Below are 21,888 nucleotides of genomic sequence, written 5' to 3'. Positions count from 1 at the left end.
TTAAAGGAAGGGAGTCTCCATTTCATCCTTGTCTTTTGGGAATTGTATTTTCTCCTCCCTAGCCTACTTTGAATAGGAAATCCTTATAGGTCTAATGGACTGAATGATTAAAGCAGCATGTAGTCAGTGTAAGTCTTAAAGCATCAGCATCTTTTTCCTGTTTGTGCAGAAACCTAAGACAAGACAAGCTGACTTTAAAGTTAGTTATGCTTTTGTTCATATGAAGTCCAAAGCCCCCTTCTTTCTTACAAGGTGAGCTTTGAGATTTATCCCAAGAAATAACCACAGTTTGTAAGTAGGCATTGCAAAGACAGTTACACTTTGCATTGTGCTTTCTTTGCGTTTGTTACAAGATCCTTCCATGTGCAACTAGGAGTTCTGCTATGGGGCATGGAAGCCTAGCACGGCCCATTGTCCAATTTCATAATTGCAAGAATGCACTATAGTGCCCTTCAGATATTTGTCTGAGATATACTGAGACTTATTTCATGCAGCTGAATCTATTTTAGATAGAGGAAGGATTACTGGTTCCCCTCCCCCTCTTCACTGTCTCCTGTTGACTTGAAACTTAGCAGAGGAACATCTAGAGAACAACTCCAGGGACTAACGCAATTATGGAAACCGATAGCCAGATTGTTACCTTTAATGGACACAGGTTGTTCCCCTCCTGCATTCTTGAATTCAGAGAATGATGCACATGATAGATTCTCTCTCTCTGCGGGAAGGAACAATTTCAGGAAAGACATACTGCACATCATTAAGGGCAGTGTGGTCTTTCACTGATGGGCTCTTTGGTACCTCGACAATGATTTCTACTTTGGGCAGTTCAGGTGGCTTGTGTTTCCTCTCTTTCCCAATGTTGTCTCCTGCACCTGGACTCTTGGCTCTGATGGCCAATGGAGCAGAAGCCACTTCCTCATTAGGTCCCAAAGTTCTTGTGTGTGTTCGTCGAGTGGTACCCCGTCTCTTCTTGGAGCCCTGGGCAAGTGCTAAGTACTGCCCCACATTCTCCATTTCAGATAGACTATAGGCCATTGCCCGATGCAATTGTTTGTCTTCATTGGTAGGGTAGGCATAAGAGAAGTCAGCACTCTGCGATCGTGGTAGAGCCCAGATGTCTGCTGCAGAGCTCAAGATCTCAGGTTGCTCCTGCTGGATAGGCTCTATCGGGGTTGTCAAGTTGCTGCTGGGATCTGAAAGAGAAAAGCACAGGGATGAAAAGAACAATATTCCTTTATTCCCTTCAATTTTACCCTATGTGGTCCAGGAAGCCATTAGCACACACACACCCCAATACCGATTCCACATTACAGTATTAAATAGAAAAAAAGATGACTGAAGTAGCATTTGTATAAAAATGTGAAATATTGAGATTCCTTTTCCTAGCCTGTCCATCTACTCTAGTTTGGCTGAACAACACTGAAGGCTGGCCTACCTTGCAAATAAATATACTATTCCGAGCTGGGTAGGAACAGAACTAGGGAAAGGGCTACCTCAGTGATGGTGAACCTTTTAAAGACCGAGCGCCCAAACTGCAACTCAAAACCCACTTATGCATCGTCGGGTGCTGGGTGGGTGTGGCCCATTGGGTGGATGTGGCCAGTTGGGTGGGCATGGCCCATTGGGTGGACGTGGCTGCGGTGGTAACAGCAGACTGGGTGGGACTAAAAAGTTCAATCAATCAATTCCAACTTTGCAAGATCTTTTTTTTCCCGAGAGAAGTTGAAATTGACTGATTGATTGAACCTCTGCCTTTTAGCAGAGGCCTAAAGCGAAAAGGTTTTATGAAACCCAGCTGAAGGCCTAGGACTGGGGCGATGGCACACGTGCCCACAGAGAGGGCTCTGAGTGCCACCTCTGGCACCCGTGCCATAGGTTCACCACCACTGGGCTCCCTCTTCCCACAAGAAGCCAGGTGTAAAAAATCCTAAGCTCTCTTTTTAGAACAAGAATACACCTACCATTACAGGATGTCCTGATTCTGGTGCAAGAAAGAGATAAAGGAAAGCTGGCTCGTGGCAGTCTAACCCAGAAATGTGTAACCTATGGCTTTAAAGTCTGTTAGACTTCAGCATTTCCTACTCTCCCAGTATCAACTGCTGTGGGGAAAATATGAGGAATCAGCCACATGTGTTTGTATATTCAGATTCAGGCAGGGATATGAAAGTGTGACAAATATGATTAGGCAGGAGAACATGGAACAGCGTGTAGTTCCAGGAGATTAGAATTTGGCCCACTTCTAGTCTAGTCCTTGCATAGGGGCCACTGGATAATAAGATGACGTATCCTCTTGTCTCTATAAATTTCATTGACTAGAATGAGTTATGTAACTTCTTTTCCTCTGTTGCAGGTATTTGTGCCAAAACCCTTTCATCTCCCCTCTAGTGCATTTATGTTCAGTGGTTTCTCCAAATCAGGTGTCTTACCTTGTACTTCTTCCACTTTGAGCAAGCCATCCTCATTAATTTCTACTTTCTCCTGTCCATGCTCAAGAATCCTGCAAAAAAGAGCCCAGTTTCCTCTTTTATAGAAACTGAAACGTCAACCCCAGAATATTTTGGCCAATTACCACGAGTCCTCTGGCCTGTCCCTGCAGAGGGGCAACATTATTTCATGTGTAGCTTTCTCCATCTAGGAACTATCAGCCAATACACCACATTCTTCAAAAGTGTCCTACAAACTTATTAGTTTGACTTAGTTATAATAATGTGGCCCAGGGTATATGGTTTCAAGGTATTTATAATTACATGTAAATAGGTTTTAATTCATGTCTGTAGCTTACACTGATATAAAATTTCCAAGAATTGATGGATGAATTTTAAACTAATAATATGACCATGGGAAAAGAATATAATAAACAGTAAAGTTCTATTCATCTGTTCCTGAAGAACGTGAAAAATGAACAAGGATAAATCTAAACATCTGAAGACCTCCTTTTGGCCATTAACAGATAAACAGTCCACATCCAGAAATCTTCAAACCAACTACAGTGGGGCAAAAAAGTACTTAGTCAGCCACCAATTGTGCAAGTTCTCCCACTTAAAAAAATGAGAGAGGCCTGTAATTGTCATCATAGGTAGACCTCAACTATGAGAGACAAAATGAGAAAACAAATCCAGACAATCACATTGTCTGATTTGGAAAGAATTTATTTACAAATTATGGTGGAAAATAAGTATGTGGTCAATATCAAAAGTTCATCTCAATACTTTGTTATATATCCTTTGTTGGCAATGACAGAGGTCAAACGTTTTCTATAAGTCTTCACAAGGTTGGCACACACTATTGCTGGTATGTTGGCCCATTCCTCCATGCAGATCTCTAGAGCAGTGATGTTTTGGGGCTGTCGCTGGGCAATACGGACTTTCAACTCCCTCCAAAGCTTTTCTATCGGGTTGAGATCTGGAGACTGGCTAGGCCAGGGCTTTTCAACCTTTTTACCAATTGTACCACTTTTAGGATATGGCAATATTCGAGTACCACCTAGCAAGGTATCAAAAACTTGATGACCAAAAAAAAACCTGTTCAAAGTTGCAATTGCACTGAAATGACTTATGACCATTTTTCACACTTATGACCATTGCAGCATGCCCAGGGTCATGTGATTTATATTTGGATGCTTGGCAACTGATTCATATTTATAATGGTCACAGTGTTCCAGGGTCATGTGATCCCCTTCTGCAACCTTTTGACAAGCAAAGTCAATGGCAGAGCTGCTGGTGGCCAAGTGCTAAGGCAGGACTTCCTTTCCTCCCTCCCTTCCCTGCCTCCCTTTTTCTCATTCCCATCTCCTTCCCATATTTTCCCTCTTCCATATATTGATCAAACAAGGAAAGGCCTCCAGAGACAGAAAAGACAAGCTGCTGGGTGAACTAGCTTAAAAAGGCACATTCCCCTTTAAGAATTAGCTACTGGCTAGAAAGGAAAGTAAGGAGCGCAGCAGGCACTTAAGGAAGAAAAAAAATGTAAGTACTGGCTGCTGGTTAAGGCAACCTCCCCAAATGGCTCCATTCATAAGTAAAGGAATGCTACAGTCAAAATCCATTCAGGAGAAAAATACTTCAAAATCCCTTGCAGCAAAACTTACAGCTAACAACAGCAGAGCAATAGAAGCTAACATGAGACATCAGCCATCAGCCAAATAGAAATTGCCAAACACTCCTTAAGAACACAAAGTCCTCATTGCACAAATCCCAGAACTTCAAAGTCATAAAAACACATAAGAATCCTTCCACTCTCCATCTCCTTCCCTCCTCCGTGCCTCACCTCCAGCCATTGCTGCCTTTTTTCATTCCTCTTGGAGGGTGACCCCTCCCCCGCTGCATTTCTTGCCTGTTTGCTGCTGCCAGCACAGGTGGCTGCCACAGCAGTTGTAGATCGGCTCATGGCCAGCCTGCTTGATCTCCTCTCCCCCCACCCACCCCCTCCCCCTCCTTCCCCTTCGGTGCAGCTGACTCTGCCAAAGCTGCTGCTTTTTTTCTCTCTCCCTCTCCTGCCCAAACTGCCTCCTTTTATAGCAGTGGTTCTCAACCTTTTTAATGCCGTGACCCCCAACTGGTCATAAGTCGAGGACTACTCAACCGGTCATAAGTCGAGGACTACTCAACTGGTGCAGCACCGTTTGCAGAATGGGACTTTTGGCAGGCTCAGCAGGGCAGAGACAGCCTGGACAATTCCTATTGGCTTTTGAAAGCCAATAGAATTTATTCAAGAGAGTCTATTCTATTGGCTTTCAAAAGCCAATAGAATAAAAGGGAGTACCACAGCTAAGGAAAAGGGGGGAAAATGGCAGACTGCGTTGTTTGGTGACCCCCGTGAAATGGTCGTTTGACCCCAAATGGGGTCCCAACCCGCAGGTTGAGAACCAATGTTTTATAGGCTCTCCTGTCTCCGCCCCCCCTCCTCCTTTCTCATGGGGGAGGGTGAGCCAGAAGTGAGCCTGGGGCCTTTGCAGCTCCAGAGGACTCTCTCACTGTAAGTCCTTGCCTGTGCTGGCTCTTTCCCTCCCCCACTATACTTGGCTAGGCAGGCTCCCCCACCTGCCACTCATTAATGTACCATAAGTGGTACACGTACCACCAGTTGAAAAGCCCTGGGCTAGGCCACTCCAGGACCTTGAAATGCTTCTTACGAAGCCACTCCTTCGTTGCCCGGGTGGTATGTTTGGGATCATTGAAAGACCCAGCCATGTTTCATCTTCAATGTCCTTGCTGATGGAAGGAGGTTTGCATTCAAAATCTCACGATACATGGCCCCATTCATTCTTTCCTGTACACAGATCCGTCGTCCTGGTCCCTTTGCAGAGAAATAGCCCCAAAGCATGATGTTGTCACCCCCATGGTTCACAGTAGGTATGATGTTCTTTGGATGCAACTCAGCATTCTCTCTCCTCCAAACACGAGTTGTGTTTCTACCAAACAGTTCTACTTTGGTTTCATCTGATCATATGACATTCTCCCAATCCTCTTCTAGATCATCCAAGTGCTCTCTAGCAAACTTCAGATGGGCCCGGACATGTACTGGCTTAAGCAGGGGGACACGTCTGGCACTGCAGGATCTGAGTCCCTGGTGGCGTAGTGTGTTACTGATGGTTGCCTTTGTTATGTTGATCCCAGCTCTCTGCAGGTCATTCACTAGGTCCCTCCGTGTGGTTCTGGGATTTTTGCTCACCGTTCTTGTGATCATGTTGACCCCACGGGGTGAGATCTTGCATGGAGCCCCAGATCGAGGGAGATTATCAGTGGTCTTGTATGTCTTCCATTTTCTACTTATTGCTCCCACAGTTGATTTCTTCACATGAAGCTGCTTGCCTATTGCAGATTCAATCTTCCCAGCCTGATGCAGGTCTACAATTTTGTTTCTGGTGTCCTTCGACAGCTCTTTGGTCTTCACCATAGTGGAGTTTGGAGTGTGACTATTTGAGGTTGTGGACAGGTGTCTTTTATACTGATAACAAGTTCAAACAGGTGCCATTAATACAGGTAATGAGTGGAGGACAGAGGAGCTTCTTAAAGAAGAAGTTACAGGTCTGTGAGAGCCAGAAATCTTGCTTATTTGTAGGTGACCACATACTTATTTTCCACCATAATTTGCAAATAAATTCTTTCCAAATCAGACAATGTGATTGTCTGGATTTGTTTTCTCATTTTGTTTCTCATAGTTGAGGTCTACCTATGATGACAATTACAGGCCTCTCTCATCTTTTTAAGTGGGAGAACTTGCAAAATTGGTGGCTGACTAAATACTTTTTTGCCCCACTGTAAAGAGAAGTTGCAGTGGGAGAATATTCATTTACAAAAGCTTCCTGGATAACTTTTCAATTTTTTTTTTAAAAAACCATCGTTTTAAAAAAGGTATGGGAACAAGCAAGGCAAAAATAGCCATCTTTTGGAAGAAAGCAGGTTTAAGTTAAACAGGGTATTCATGTCTTACCTGTGAGTAGGAATATGTTTGTGCTTCTAATCTCTAGCATTATTTCTACTACTATCTTTTCATAAAAGTTCCTTAGCTTTAGTGGAAATGATTGAGGGGACAAGCTATCCCAAGAATTGTGGGGTTATCCTCATCACCTCACCTCCTGGTGGTTATCCGTTTGCCATTGACATATTTTGTAGAAGTGGAAATGGAGCGAAATCCTATTCCCAATTCAGCACCAGGCCCAAAAGTTGTGTAGAAATCTGAAAAGGGAGGAAGAGGAGAAGGAGGAGGAGGAGGAGGTGGTGGAGGAGAATCAACATTTATTGCTGAGGAGAGAGACAGAAACAGACAGCGAGATAAAGGATATAGAATCACAGAATTGTCACAGTGGCACCACAAAGATCATCTAGTCCAACCCTCTGCAAGATGCAGGAAAACCAATCAAACCATCCTGTCCAGCCTCTTAAATATTCTCCAGAGCTGGAGAACCTGTGGCCTCTATAGATAAACTGTTCCACTCTTACTATCAGAAATATTTTTAAATGAAATAAACCTAAACAAAATGTAGATAGCTGCATTTTTTATTTGTTACTTCTGGTCCTAGTTTTTTGGGCCCCGGAAAATATTCTTCTTCATCTTTTCTTGATGTACCTGAACATGATCATAATGACTCCATTTGGTCATTTCTGCAGGTTGAACATCTTATGTTTCTTCAACTTATCCTCATTAGATAAGTCTTCAGTTCCCTGGATCATTCTTGGAACCCCTCCTCTGAACTTTCTCTTATCTGCCTAAGTCCTTCTGGAAATGTGGTGCTTAGAATTTCACACAGTTCTCCATGTGTGTCTCAAGGGAGTAACGAGGGGTAATGACTTCACCTGTCTTTGATATGATGCATCTTCTGATGTACTCCAGAACCATGTTAGCCCACCTAGCAGATGCTCCACATTTTTGATTCATGTTCAGCTTATTGTCAGTAATCATACCCAAGTCGTTAGATACAGTGTTTCATAGCCATATATATATTCCCCATTTTGTAGATAGACCCTACGTTTTACCTCTTAAATGTAACGCTTTACAGTTCTTCCTATTAAACAACATCTTACTCCTCTCAGCTCAATATTCCAACCTGTCCAGAGTGGATTGCAATCTTGTTTTGTCATCTGAGGTGTTGGCCAGACCTCTCACTTTTTTTTACCCTGCATAACTTGATTAGTTCATCAGTCCCTTCATCTAGATCAGACATGTCAAACTCGCGACGTCACGTGACGTCGTGCAACGTATCGGAGTTTTTTCCCCGTTGCCGGCAATGGGGTGGGCGCGGTTTCCTCGTGATGCGTCCGGCCCGCAGGCCAGCAGTTTGACACCCCTGATTTAGATCATTAATAAAAATGTTGAATAATCCCCTAAGAGATGATAGAAGTTTTCCCAAGTCAATGGGAAATATATTTCACTAAACAAGGAACAAGCAAATACTGGTTTCTTTGCCATAATGTGGTTTCTCTGCCTTGGCTGAGCATATTATATGAACCCAGCCATTATAGTTTTGAAATCATGGTTCATGGATTAGTATGATATATAAACTCAATCAACTATAAATTATTCAACAAAGCATGTTGAGCAGACTCTAGCCTGGTGCAATATATGAGCCCATCCTCCAATGATGGATTCTGATAACCATGCAATTACCATACACAAAAATCGGGGCACAAAGACTATTCTGCTGGTTGAGAAAGCAAGGGAAGGGGGAATGCAGAGCTTTACCTGTCTGACCTGGAGCATTATAGGAGCAATAAGAGAAAGTAGCACTTCCTGGCATGGTCCAGGTAGATATTCCTCCAGGTGCATCAGTATAGGATGAAAAGTCTTCTAGAAAGAAAAAAAGATTAATAAATATCATTAGGACATACTGTACTAGGCGTGGTTGTTTCAGGCAGTAGATTTATTACTGCAGCTGTTGTATGTCTTGTTGTATGTTTGAAGATTATTTATATATAAATAATAAAATCTGCAATTACGTTAAATAAGCTTGAACCGAGAGTGAAATTTGTTTTTCATAAAATGCATCCTTCAGCGAAGGTTTGGGGTTCAGATATAGACATGAAAAAAGCCTATAGCTAAGGAGATCAAATACTGGACTCAAGGAAAATTAAGTTGTGATTAACAAAGCTAAAAGGGGGTGGTGGAAATAGGCTTCAGCTGTTAGGTATCAGGGTTTTTTTGTATGCTACCTTACTGGTTCCCCCATACCTCTTAAGGACTTTTATGTAGAGGGAGAATACTCATGATCGACAATGTCAAATTTTAACATCCTTGAATACAGAAGTACTTTTGTAAGACAGGTACTTCCATATTTGCAAGAACTGATTAAGGATATTTTCAGAAAGTTTCACTTGTTTCCAGCTTTTGACTATCTGGAACTGTTTGGGTGACATGCCACTATCTAGATTCACATAAGTAATAGGCCCAAAAAGTCAATCAAATGGCCCAGCAGTTTGTCTGTTTTTATTGAACTGCAGCATACAACTTCTAAAGAATGTTGGGCATGTTCTGAAACACAATTTTTATGCCAAGTAACCCATATACAAATTGGCACACATAGTGAACTCATGTAAAAAAAAAAAAACCTCAAGGCTTGTGGTCCTAGTTCTTTAACAGTTTCTTTAATACAGTGGTGGTGAACCTATGGCACGCATGCCAGAGGCAGCACTCAGAGCCCTCTCTGTGGGCATGCACGCCATGCCCCTGAGATGGCAACCATCCCTCTTCAACCAGCCGCCCGCTAATTCACCGAGGTCCCACGTGGCCCGATGCATCCCAGCATGGCTGGTTTCCTTCCCCCCGTCTCATCCCTCCTGGCCTCGCATGCTCTCCTTTTCCTGGGCACGACACACTGCATCGCCTCCTCAGCTGTCAGCCATCCGTCCAGCTCAGAGGTGGCTTCTTGAACTGCTGGCAGTGGGCTGTGAAGCCCAGAGTGCACCGGTCGAGGGACCAGCAGGCTGTGGCTGCTGATGGACACTGTTGGCCCCCATGTACTCGCTGGCCTCTGTGTGCGGGGGTCGATTGTGTCAGGCAGCAGCCTCCCCGGCCCCTGACTTGCCTTGCCCTGCAACAATGGCACCCCCTCCCTGCCACGCTTTGCCTTGCAGGACGAGCCTCCTGCCCACCTGCCAGAGACCCCCTGGATCTCCCCCAACCCTGCCCGGCCCCCACAGGCGTCCTTCCCCATAAGCAACATCGAGGTGACCACGCCCACCTTGGCCACACCCACCCAGTCTGCAATGATTACCACAGCCATGCCCACTCAGTGGGCCATGCCCACCTGGCACCCGGCACTCGGCGATAAATAAGTGGGCTTTGGGTTGCAGTTTGGGCACTCGGTCTCTAAAAGGTTCGCCATCACTGCTTTAATAGATAGATAGATTGCATAGAAAGAGATTTCTGGTCATAGAAAGTTGACCTTTAGTGGCCTAGTAAATGAAAGACCTGGTTTTAAGCTTATATACTAAAAGTGAGTACAGTTCCTAGGCAAGGCACCTTTGCTAAGCTTTTGTTGCTCAACCATCACAGGGCAAGGCTGATTGTTGCAAGAATGCATGAGATCACATAACTTCAAAGATCTTGTCTGCAGGTGCTATAACAATAGTTGCAACATATGTTGCAATACAATAAGCCTTTCTTTCTAACATTGGAATGTCTGTTAATTAAATGGAGGCCCGATAGAACCTCAGATAAGGTGGAGCTTGGTTGTAAAAACCCACTCAGGTGAGCTTTCTTTTGGGAATGGCCCAAACCACAACTATGTTCACACATACTCTATTGAATAAACTAGAATTTGGGTGAATTCACACAACATGATTTACAAAACAATCCCATGGATTCACAAAATATTATTTATAAGCTACAGTGGTTTCATGTGTTACACACATCTCTATATATACGGTATATAGATGACGTTTTCGCTGTTCCTTCTGACTGATTTGACTGTGTCTAGGACGTGCTATACGGGTAGCTGTAAATAATCTGGCTGCAATTTCCTGTGTTTGGCACCTTTTGCATTTTTTATTAATAGCTGACTGCAATAGAAAGTAGCTTATCTTCAACCTTGTCTTGTATTTTTCATTAATGTGTAAAGAACAATTGGTGTTGTATTTTAATTATTGTGTTATTTTCATGGTAAACCTCTACAAAATAATAGGTTGTATTAAGGGCCACCTGGACTCTTCAGCTTATTGATCCCTTCGTTAAGTTTCAGAATGTTCATTGATGCTCAAATATTTAATATATGAAAATAATAAATACTACTTTAACTAATAGAACTATGAATAACAACAACAGGGTCAACAACAACAACAACAACAATGGATATTGACAGCTTCGGGCAACCATGCTATAATGAGAAACGTTTGTTGGTTCGATGGCTACGTGTTTTTGGAATTGGCACTAAGACATGCGTTGCACCGATATGAATCCCAGATTTTATGTTGCTCTTCTTGATTATGAGTCTGTACATGGGAAACAGCAAACAATCCCCCCCCCCCCACTTTCTTTATACAACCAGGGAAGGGCTGCAACTCTTCTCCTGCCATTCTTCTGGCCCTTTTCCCCTTTTCCTGCAGTAGAGAAGAAGCAGGGATTTGTGCTCCTTTTCTTTTCTTTAGGAAGAGAACTTAGATCAGGGGTAGTCAACCTTGGCTCTTTTATGACTCGTGGACTTCAACTCCCAGAATTCCTGAGCCAGCAGGAATGGCTCAGGAATTCTGGGAGTTGAAGTCCACGAGTCATAAAAGAGCCAAGGTTGACTACCCCTGACTTAGATGAAGGAGTAATGCCACTGTATTCTCTCCCGTTTGATTTTTCTTCATCTTTTAATGTTTTAAATAACTTTCTTGAGTCCCAGGCTGCAGAACTAAGGAGAAGCTTCCCAACAGTTAGAACAATTAACCAGTGGAACAACCTGCCTCCAGAAGTGGTGAATGCTCCAACACTGGAAGTTTTTAAGAAGAGACTGGACAGACATTTGTCTGAAATGGTATAGGGTTTCCTGCCTGAGCAGGGGGTTGGACTAGATGACCTCCAAGGTCCATTCCAACTTTATTATTATTATTATTATTATTATTATTATTATTATTATTATTAATCACATACAGTGGCTGGTCATTGTCCAAAAATATTTGTGAAGCAAAGGAATACTATCCTCCAGTTCTGTTCAGCAGGGAGATTTCCTGCTGTGTGATTAATTTTCACAAAAACTCCCAACTTGTCTGTTGATTGCTATATGCTTGAATTCCAAGGCCAGCCCTAAACGTTTTGCTGCCAGAGGCAAATGGCAAACTGGAGCTTCTCATTTTTTCCCCCCGTATGCATAGGTAGACTGGACTGGTTGTTGATATATGTATTATTCAATGGTTATATTTATATCCCATCTTTCTTTCAGAGTTGGGAGCCCACAAAACACTCTCTCCATTCATTTTTATCCCACCAATAGCCTTGGAAAAAGAATTGTGCTTCACAATCATGAGCTTCTTTGGCTAAATCTTTAAGCTAGATTTCTCCAGGGTTAGTCCAATACTTCTTCAGTGTGGCTTTTAACTTCCAGGCTTCCTAGTCAGCATGACCATTACTAAGAATCTTGGAAATCAAAATTCACATATTTGGGTGGCACCTAAGTTGAAGGACATGTCACCACCATACCATATTGGTTCCTGCTTAAAAACTGATGGCAAGGTAGCATTCTCTCTGCAGCCCACTGTATCCAAGAACAGAGCTTGGCCTTGAATAGAGAGTAGGCTGTGGGGTACACATACCACAAATTTGCCCCCTGCGCTGCCAACTGCTTATTTCTATGTCACATCCCCTATGTCAGTGGTGGCGAACCTATGGCACGCGTGCCAGAGGCGGCACTCAGAACCCTCTCTGTGGGCATGCGCGCCATTGCCCCACCAGAGTTCGCCAGAGTAGCAAGCACATGGCGTTTGGAAGCAACGGCAGGAAGTAAGCGAGTAAGCAGTGTTGACCCCCTGGGGATGCCCCAGAGATGGCAAGGGACTGGCCCCCGCTGCCCTGGCCCCGGCCACGCTCACCCAGTCTGCCGTGACCACTGCAGCCACGACCACCCAGTGGCCACCCCCCTCCCCCCTCAAGGGCACCACAAGCTGATGCAGCCCTGGCACTTTGCAATAAATAAGTGGGTTTTGGGTTGCAGTTTGGGCGCTTGGTCTCTAAAAGATTTGCCATCACTGCCCTATGTACTTGCTGTACTTACCAAGGATTTCAGTGAAGGGATCTTGTCCTTCAAAAAATTCTCTGAAGACCTCATCAGCATCTCGAAACGTGAACAGGAGATCAGAGGTCCCTGTTGAGCTTGGGCATGCTCCCGTTCCTTGCAGAAAACAAATCAGACACCTGCCCATTATAAATTCCAACTTTCCCAAAGTAAAGAAAGGAAGGAGATGATTTGCTAAAGACGGCTGGGGCTGGGAACAATCGCGTTGCCCACAGCAGGTTGGAAGCAGAGCCATAAGCAGGGAGGGAATCCTCTGCTGAATTGGAGGATGGGAAGAAGACCCCCTAACTACAAAAAATGCATATTTAGAATGTTATAAAATGAGGGCGTCATACATAGGCGCGTTGCACACACACGCATACACACGTGGATAGCTGTAGAAGCATTGATCAAATATTAAATCCCTCTTCATTTTGAACAGTTTGGCCTTTTTGACAGGGGAATGTTCATGAAATTGTTCAAATTCTATCTCCGATAGAATAGAAACTGCCTGGATGCAAACACGGGGTGCCGTGTACAGGATGGATACTGCCCTGGGGTGCTAAATGAATTCACATTCTTACAGGGTAGCAAGGGGAAGACTAAGCTCTACAGGAGGCTAATTGTGACAAGCACCAGCACTAATGCATGAAACACAACCAATACATGCACAAGGAATATGGCCGCTTTTCAACTTTTCAATTATCTCTCTGAATCATTCAGAATAGAATGCTTACCTGTACTTAGATTTAGAAGACCCTCCACTCCATAGAGATCATAAAGGTCACGTTTATAATCTGGAAGAAAGACAATGTAAAGGGTCAAAATTCCTATTTTAAGCACATTCATCTTTCACTATACTAGTTGCAGAGTCCCACCTGAGTATCTAACCCAAGGGTCTTCAAACTTGGCCCTTTTATGACTTGTGGACTTCAACTCCCAGAATTCCTCAGCCAGCGTGCCTCACGCTGGCTGAGGAATTCTGGGAGTTGAAGTCCACAAGTCATAAAAGGGCCAAGTTTGAAGACCCTTGATCTAACCTTTCCAATGCAACACCGAAGCCCAATAGCTATAGCTATAATTCAACATCAGAAAACATGAACTACTCTTGAATCCTTGGCAGAGCCTTCTGGTTCTTAGCAAGAGGCAAAGGGTAGCCAGGAAATCTAAAGAAAGCACCGTGGGAGAAAAAAAATCAAGGAATCGGGGTTGCGCAGCAAAATGGCATGTAATAAATTATTCTGTAGGTGAGGACTATTGTGTCACACAAGGAAGGAAAGCTAGAAGCCATCTTAAAATATACAGGAAGTAGTTCAGAAAAGAGCAATCTTGAAAGCAAGATGGAGTACATACCATCTGACAGCACTTCGTATGCTTCCGCTATCTCCTTGAATTTTCTTTCAGCATATTCCTTGTTCCCTGGGTTTTTATCTGGGTGCCATTTCAGTGCATTCTTTCTGTACCTAGAATGTTCCAGGGAGAGAGCGAGAGCTGATTATGATAAACCATTTCATGCTAAGCCAACAGTGAGATATCTGATCATAGTGTGACAGCCATCAATTGACAGCCAAATAAATGAAAATTTATGTATTCCCCAGAAGGTACTAATGGGTCATAACTGCACCAATTTCAATTGTCAAACTTTATCTGAATTTATATATTTGTTAAAGGTTGCTTACAATAACAATATACCAAGCAGAATCCCCACAAAAGATAATCACATTGTGCCTATTATTTCATATGTATGGCTAAATAATGTTTCTTGAAACTGAAAAGCCAAGTTCTCTGCATTCTCACAAAAAATCAGTTATTAACTTCCCTTGCATCTCACTCCAAAAGTCAGGAAGAACACTAAAGAATGTTTAACTATATGTTATTGTTCCTGTCTCATACAATATGTAGTAGGATTGTGCAAACTATTTGAATCTGAACTGTTTGGGTTTGAAACACTACAGCTTTGAGTGCTAGTTCATGTGTCTGACAGGCCATTGGTAGCATTTTGAAAGTGTTTGAGCTTGAAACATCTATTTTAATCTCAAAACACTTCCAAAAAAATTCAAAGATACCCATTACACAGTTGAAATGAGTGCACATTCAAACATTCAAAATAGGTGTATATTCAAGCTTTCAATTCAGAATGCTTAGAAATGACAAGTTTCTGTAGAGTCTTCTCCAAACTGGAACTCTCCCAGAGATGTTGGATTCCAACCACCATCAACAAACACAATACAAACAGAGATAAGTATTGGCTTTAGGTCATGAAAGCTGTAATTGTATAGCCCAACACAAATGAAAGGTTGTTTTAGCTTTACAGATAGGCAAAGTGAGCTCCGAGCAAGGATTACTTACGCTTTTTTAATATCATTTGAGGAGGCAGTTTGTGGGACGTTGAGTGCTTGGTAGTAATCAACCATGGTGTTATTTCTTTTTGGTGAGGCCGGCTGGAAATCAAGAAAGAAAATGAGTTGACTGTGATATGTGTTATAGATTTACACTGCAGTTCAGGTATATAAGTACACACTCATGCTCAATACTGGGAGACTGTACCAAAAACATCAGTCCCTTTCTGAAGAAGATGAAAGGGAAATTGGTCTTGCAGAAGAACCGATTGCAGTCATCAGATGTAAAAGAATTCTGCAGCAAAGACACTTAAGGTACAACACTACTTTCAGCTGCTACTACTACTACTACTACTACTACTACTACTACTACTACTACTACTGCAGTTGTGTCAGGAGCACTGAAGTGCTTCCAAGTTGAAAGAATTGAACAGTGATATCATAGTTGCCTGGGGGGGGCACCCAGTTGGGAGCTCCTTTCATGTCCCTGTTAAATTGCACACTGAAGTGGTATCCATCTAACTACTCGTGGTTGCCCACTTTCTAACTGGTTCAGCAGGAGTTAGAGCAAGTGATGGGAGCTCACCCTGCCACGAAGCAGCAACCAGATCTCAAACCCGAGCCTGCTGTTTTGTCAGCCCAGGGTCTTAACCACGAGAGCCACCGTGCTCCTTTTAGCTTAAACATCAGGACAGGCGCCACAACCTTTGAGCCTTCCTTCCTGAAGCACCACACCACTATCTTGAAATAGTGGGGCGGAGAAAACATTTTGAATTTGAAACATTTCAAAAGGCTCAGCTTTGAGTTTGAAATGGTTCCTTTGAGTTCAAAACGGGTTGCTCTCACCATTCTACAAGGGTTCTTAGCGTGTAGGAACCCGTTTTGAATTCAAAACAATAGTCAGCAAGCCCACTGCAAACTCACGAGACCTGGAAGAAAGCTGCCACCTCTTGCAAAGTAGGGGAAATATCATTGCTGGTCTCCATATTCTGTTTTGCTGGCAGTAGTTATGCAGCACATGTCTATCCTACCTCTGCCACACATTGTCCATAATTGCCAATAATAATTCACATACCATAGGAAGCTGTCTCACACTGAATCAAATTGATTCATCTAATGCTGTATTATGAACACTGACTGGCTGCAGGGGCAGGAAATTTTCCAGTCCTACCTGGAAATACTGAGGACTGACTCTGGGATCTTCTGATAAAATATGAGCTCAATCACTGAGCTAGATCAGTTGCCCTATTACTTTGTGTTAAAAGAACTGAGTCAAAGAGGGAGACTATTAGAGAAACAGTAGGCTACGGTATTATAATAGGCTTAGAATCTCTGCAAAGTCAGCTAGAAGTTCTTAGAAATTAATGCACTAATGATATATAGTTTTTCTGTAGAGTAAATTTCATTGAAATGAGTGAGGTTTTCTTTTACATAAATGCATGCAAGTTGAGTTATAGAATATCAAAAATATGCTTTGTAGATCTGTACAATTCACAAATATCTGAATTTGTTAGCCACAGCCATCCATCACGAAACTGCTACTATAAGGTGAAATAATGCAGTTGTCAAGAATCAAACTAAACCAAAACTTCCTTCTCCACTTTGTACTCTAATGTCTCTTACTTTTTTTCATTTATTGCCTTGGCATAAAAATTGTGGAACCTGTTTCCAAGGACACCCTCATTCAACTTATTTATTGCTTTAGGAGAACAGTAAAAATGAAACCATGTCATATGTGTTGGGCTCTTCATACCTGTAAAGGCCTCTGTTTCTGCCTCTTGACTGCCTTCAATATAGGAAAGGACAGTGGGAGGCCTCCATCACCCTTTTACCTTTATCCTCTTTTTATCAGCAGGTGCTGCAGCCAATGGCAAGCTTGTGCAGATTATGATGTCAGGGGTGTGAGCCAGGGCTTCAGATCTTGGTCAAGGGAGATGGGAGTAGAGGGGGGGGGGACACCAGGTCACAATGTTGTACAGCTAGGTCTCAATTAATGCAGTTAATAAATCCCACAAAATGGTCACAGTATTTAAATTCACTGTCATCTATCTATGGAAAATAGGGTAATTGGTCCCAACTTGAGGGACCAAAGGACAAAGAGAAAATACTTATAATTTACATTTATTGTTAACTAAGGACAGAGTAGTTATTGAAATCAAAATAAAAACAAAAAAACTTCTAAAGATCATTCCTTCACACACAACCAAAAAACATCTTTAATACTCTCAAACTCCTTGAAGACGTTTGCAAATCCCCAAAAAGGTTGTGCAACTTTACCTTTTCTTCTCTGAGTTTTATAGCATTGCACATCATAAATTCAGGCATTCCAAGATCTTGTCCTAGTTTACTTTTGCTGTGACCACTTTCATGTCATTTATTTACATCAAATTTTTGCTCTAATTAATAATGAGTCTCTTGTTTTTTTGAGATTGTACTGTTTTCCTCTGACAGAATCGTCCTCTTCTCCATTTAAGAGTAGCAGCATCTAAAACCCCAACCACATCAGTGTACAAACTAGACTTTCATTAACTGAACTTTGAATTGCACTAAACATGACCTGGTATCAATTTACAGTTCACTCTAAACTTATTATTGCATTACTTGAACTTGCATTAATCGAAGTTTACATTCAGGGTTTAATAACTGAGCTAGAAGTGTAACTAGAAATAGGTAATGCTGTCTAACAAAAAAGAATGAGTGAAACTATAAAACAGTCCAAAATCGTGGCACTGAGTAATGTGGTTTTGTGTGTTCATTTGCTGAGGTTGCTAGGATTCAGGGGGCTTAGACCTGACTTGGACTTAAGCTGTCTCGCAGCTTGTGCAGTGTATTATTTTTCTTTAAATTGAGATGTTACCTCTTGGAATTGTGGGGCAAGTCTCTCTAGTAAGCAGCTTCAAGGCCAGCTCTGATCCCTGCTCTCTGGATTTTTAAATGAATATTTTATGCATGTTCTGACAGAACACAATAGCTGGAGAGTTTCATTCATAAATGAATAAATTTGCCAAAAGGTGATGCTTGGGAAAATACTAGAAACAGAAACAGAAGCACTAGTAATAGTATTTTCTTTAGGGATGCCTGCCTTCCTTTTAAAAAATTTTTTTTTAAAAAAAACCAACAAAACATAACACACATACACACACAGTGTGTACTCCTCCTTTTTTAACAGCAATTTCATAACAGTAATCTTCTATTATTTACATTTCCCCCTTTATTCTTCTTTAGATATATTTGTTCTTGTTGTCCCGTTGTTTCTTGTTTACATTTTTCTTCCTTCATAGTATACCTTATACTAAAAATAATACATATTATTATTACTATACATTATTATACACACATTTTCTACTTTTGACCTTTCCACGTTTATTCTCCTTTATTATTTCTAGTCTCCAACCAGTCATACCACTTATTCCATATTAGATAGTACTCTGTGTCTTCCTTTTCTTTTATCTCTTTTGTTAATTTGTCCATCTCAGCACAGTCCAGGATTTTTCTTATCACGTCTTCCTCTAATGGTATATTCTTATTTTTCCAAAACTGTGCGTATACTATTCTTGCTGCCGTTGTTATATGTAGAATTAAGAACCGTATTTCTTTACTATATTTTCTGTTTAAAATACCCAGCAGAAAGATCTCTGGTTTCCAGTCTACGGGTTGGTCTATTATTTCTTCCATCCATTTTCTTATTTTAGTCCAGTATTTTTTCGCAACTGGGCATGTCCACCATAAATGATAATATGTTCCATGTACTTTTTTACATTTCCAACATGTTGGAGAATTGTTCTGGGACATCTTGGCAAGCTTTGCTGGTGGAAGATGCCATCTATAAAACATCTTCAACTGATTTTCCTTGAATGCCACTGACATAGTCAATTTTATGTTTATTTCCCATATTTTTTCCCATTTCTCCAATTCTATATTATATCCGAAATTTTTTGCCCATCTAATCATTGTGTCTTTGACAACCTCATCTTCCATTTTATATCTCAATAGGTATTTGTATAAACTGCTAATTAATTTTATTTCTGTTTCATGTATAATTTTATCCAATTCTTGCAGCTCTTTTTGTATTTCATATAATTTTTTGTCCTCTGTATATTTAGATTGAATTTGTGTAAATGTCCACCAGTCAATCTCTCCGCCAATATCTTGTTCCAATTCTTGTTTTGTTTTCAAATTTCCCTGTTCGTTTACTAAGTCCTTGTATCTAATTATCTTATTTATATCCAGTAGGTTTGGGTGTTTCAGAGCTTCTGTTGGGGATAATCACATTGGAATTCTTATATAATGTTTTTGTTTTATTTTTTCCCAAGTCTGTAGCAATGCATTCCTAACTATGTGTCTTTGAAAGTATCTACTGTATGTATTTTATATTTTCTGTCCCATAGGAATGTGTGCCACTCCACTTGCAAGTCATGTCCTTCTATTGTTAAAACTCTGGTATTTTTCAATTCCATCCATTCTTTTAGCCAAGTTAGGCTCGATGCTTGATAGTATATTTCCCACTCTGGTAACGCCAATCCCCCTTTATCTTTCATATCTTGCAAAAGTTTTAATTTAATCCTGGTTTTTTTTCCTTTGCCATATAAATTTAGTGACCAATTTATTTAATTCTTGAAAGAATGTTTTCCCTAGTTTTATTGGAATAACTTGGAACAGAAATAATATTTTTGGCAATATATTCATTTTGACCGTAGCGGTCCTCCCTAAAAATGAAATTTGTAGATTTTCCCAATTTTCTTTTTTTTTTTTTTTTGGGTTTCAATTATTAAAAAAGTTTTTATTTTCCATTTATTCATACAAAATTCAATTAACCATTGGTACCGCCTGCCCATTCCCCCCAGGCTGCGTCCACCCTCTCTAAACCTTCCCTACTTCTCTCCTCTTTCTCTCCTCCCCTCCTACTCTCTTCCCCTCCCCATCTCCTCTAACCATCCTACTTCCTCCCTACTCCTTCCTCCCCTCTCATCCCTCTCACACACATGAACGCAGCATAGGGGAAATGCCCAAGCATTTGCCATGACTATATTATCATTACCCACCCACCCACCCTCAACCCTCTCCCCCTCGCTTCCCAGAGCAGAGTACAGGGTTATTAATAAGAAGGTTAACAATAATTTAAAAAAGGAAAAAAAAGAAAGAAAAAAAAGAAAAAAAATCATACTTAACCTTTAACTCCCCTTAAATTAAGACATATAAACAAATCTCTACAACAGTTACTATAAAATTTACTCATAAAATAAATGAAACTTTATAGTCCCATATTTTTTCTGAATATAATCTATCCATCTTCTCCATACAATAATATATCTTTCTTGTGTATGATCCTTCAAATAAGCAGAAATTTTTGCCATTTCTGCAAAGTTAGAAACTTTAAATATCCATTCTTCTAAAGTAGGCAACGAGTCCTTCTTCCAATACGAGCCTACTAATAACCTTGCTGCAGTTAATAAATTCAACATTAAAGTAGTTTCTTTGTCATTTAAATCCACAAAGATACCCAATAGGAATAATTGAGGGGTGAACTTTATCTTCCTTTTAAAAATCTTTTGAATGTTCCACCAAATCATAATCCAAAAAGCCTTTACCTTTTTACAATTCCACCAAACATGAAAATATGTCGCATCCATATTACCACATCTTCAACATTTGGGTTGTAAATTTGGATACATACAAGATAATTTTTTAGGATCTAAATGCCGTCTGTAAAACATTTTATAAAAATTTTCCTTCAAATTTTGAGCTTGTGTAAATTTAACATTTCTAATCCAAATTGTCTCCCATAAATCCAATGGGACTTTTTTTATCTGGTGTAATATTTTATCATAATTATCCTCCTTAATCGAGGAACACTTCGCTGTAAGCCAGATCCCTGAATATTTTATTTCCTTAGTTACACTTATCTTTGTTTTATCTTCAAGTTCACTTTCCTGTGCCGTTGTAAGATTTTTGGTTATTAATTTGGATTTATTCTTATTGATTTTAAGTCCGGCTACCTCACCAAATTCTTCTATCTTTTGAATCACTTTAAGGCCGGTTTCTAATGGATCTTCCAAAATGAATACCAAATCATCAGCGAAGGCCTGGACCTTATATTCTTAATTTTTAAACCTGGAATGCCTGTCTTCCAAAATGAGTATAGACATGGAATCAATGTGAGCTGCAGTTTGAATAGGAAACAGACAAGTCTTTCCTGTTTGTAGGGATAACAGCTGATGTCACAACAAATTAAACAAGAACAAAACACAGTCCTTTTCAATTCTTGTTTGTGTCTTGGTTGAAAATATATAAATATTCACAAGCCAAACTGTAGATTTAGATGTTCATAAGTGATGATTATCATGTAATGAATAGGAGGATATAATGAATAGGTAGTGTGGGCCTTGTCTATTAATTTCTGTATTTAAAGGTATAAGAATTATAATTAACAAAGACAGAGATGCCTGCTTGGTATCTGCATGCAAAATAACACATGGACACATTGTTTAATCACTCAGTTTATGTACTTTATTGTATCCATAAATGATGTTATTTTATTTATTTGTTAAATTTATTTGCCACCTATTATGCCGTGCGGCTACTCTAGGCAGCTTACAACAAAAATGGAGAAATGAAAAGAACTGTAAACGTAACAGTAGCAAAGTAATGGAACAATAGAATAAGAAAACATTGATATTGTGATAAAAAAATAATATTCAACCTCCCTTTAAAAATAGAGGTAATTGCAAAAATTATAAATGACACTCTTAAGTTACAGTCCCTGAAATTATGACTCTAATGCCATTAAAGTCAATATTTTTTTAAAAAAAAACAGTATTAAGCAAAAATAGATTTCACATGAGAAACAGGGAATACAAAATTACA

General features: G+C 40.7%; 1 protein-coding gene across 5 annotated transcripts; it reads right to left on the bottom strand.

The window, feature by feature from the left end:
• Positions 1-627: 627 nt before the first annotated feature.
• On the bottom strand, positions 628-16,850 carry LOC120318347 (dnaJ homolog subfamily B member 6-like). 5 transcript variants are annotated; one of them, XM_039365828.1, is made up of 9 exons: positions 16,778-16,850; positions 15,035-15,126; positions 14,039-14,148; positions 13,423-13,482; positions 12,686-12,802; positions 8,182-8,286; positions 6,575-6,743; positions 2,427-2,497; positions 628-1,193 (listed from the first exon to the last, which is right to left on the bottom strand). In XM_039365828.1, exons 2-9 carry the CDS (start codon positions 15,097-15,099, stop codon positions 682-684), a joined length of 1,209 nt encoding a protein of 402 aa, XP_039221762.1. In that variant the 5' UTR covers positions 15,100-15,126; positions 16,778-16,850; the 3' UTR covers positions 628-681. The 5 variants fall into 5 exon arrangements, with proteins under 5 accessions (XP_039221762.1, XP_039221764.1, XP_039221766.1 ...); XM_039365830.1 differs by having other exon boundaries at positions 6,575-6,677; XM_039365832.1 differs by having other exon boundaries at positions 6,575-6,677; positions 8,191-8,286.
• Positions 16,851-21,888: the final 5,038 nt, after the last annotated feature.

Source organism: Crotalus tigris, unplaced genomic scaffold, assembly GCF_016545835.1.
Source record: "Crotalus tigris isolate CLP2741 ecotype Arizona unplaced genomic scaffold, ASM1654583v1 scf7180000020184.803716, whole genome shotgun sequence".
In the NCBI taxonomy this organism is placed as follows: domain Eukaryota; kingdom Metazoa; phylum Chordata; class Lepidosauria; order Squamata; family Viperidae; genus Crotalus; species Crotalus tigris.
This window is presented reverse-complemented; position numbering and strand designations above follow the sequence as displayed.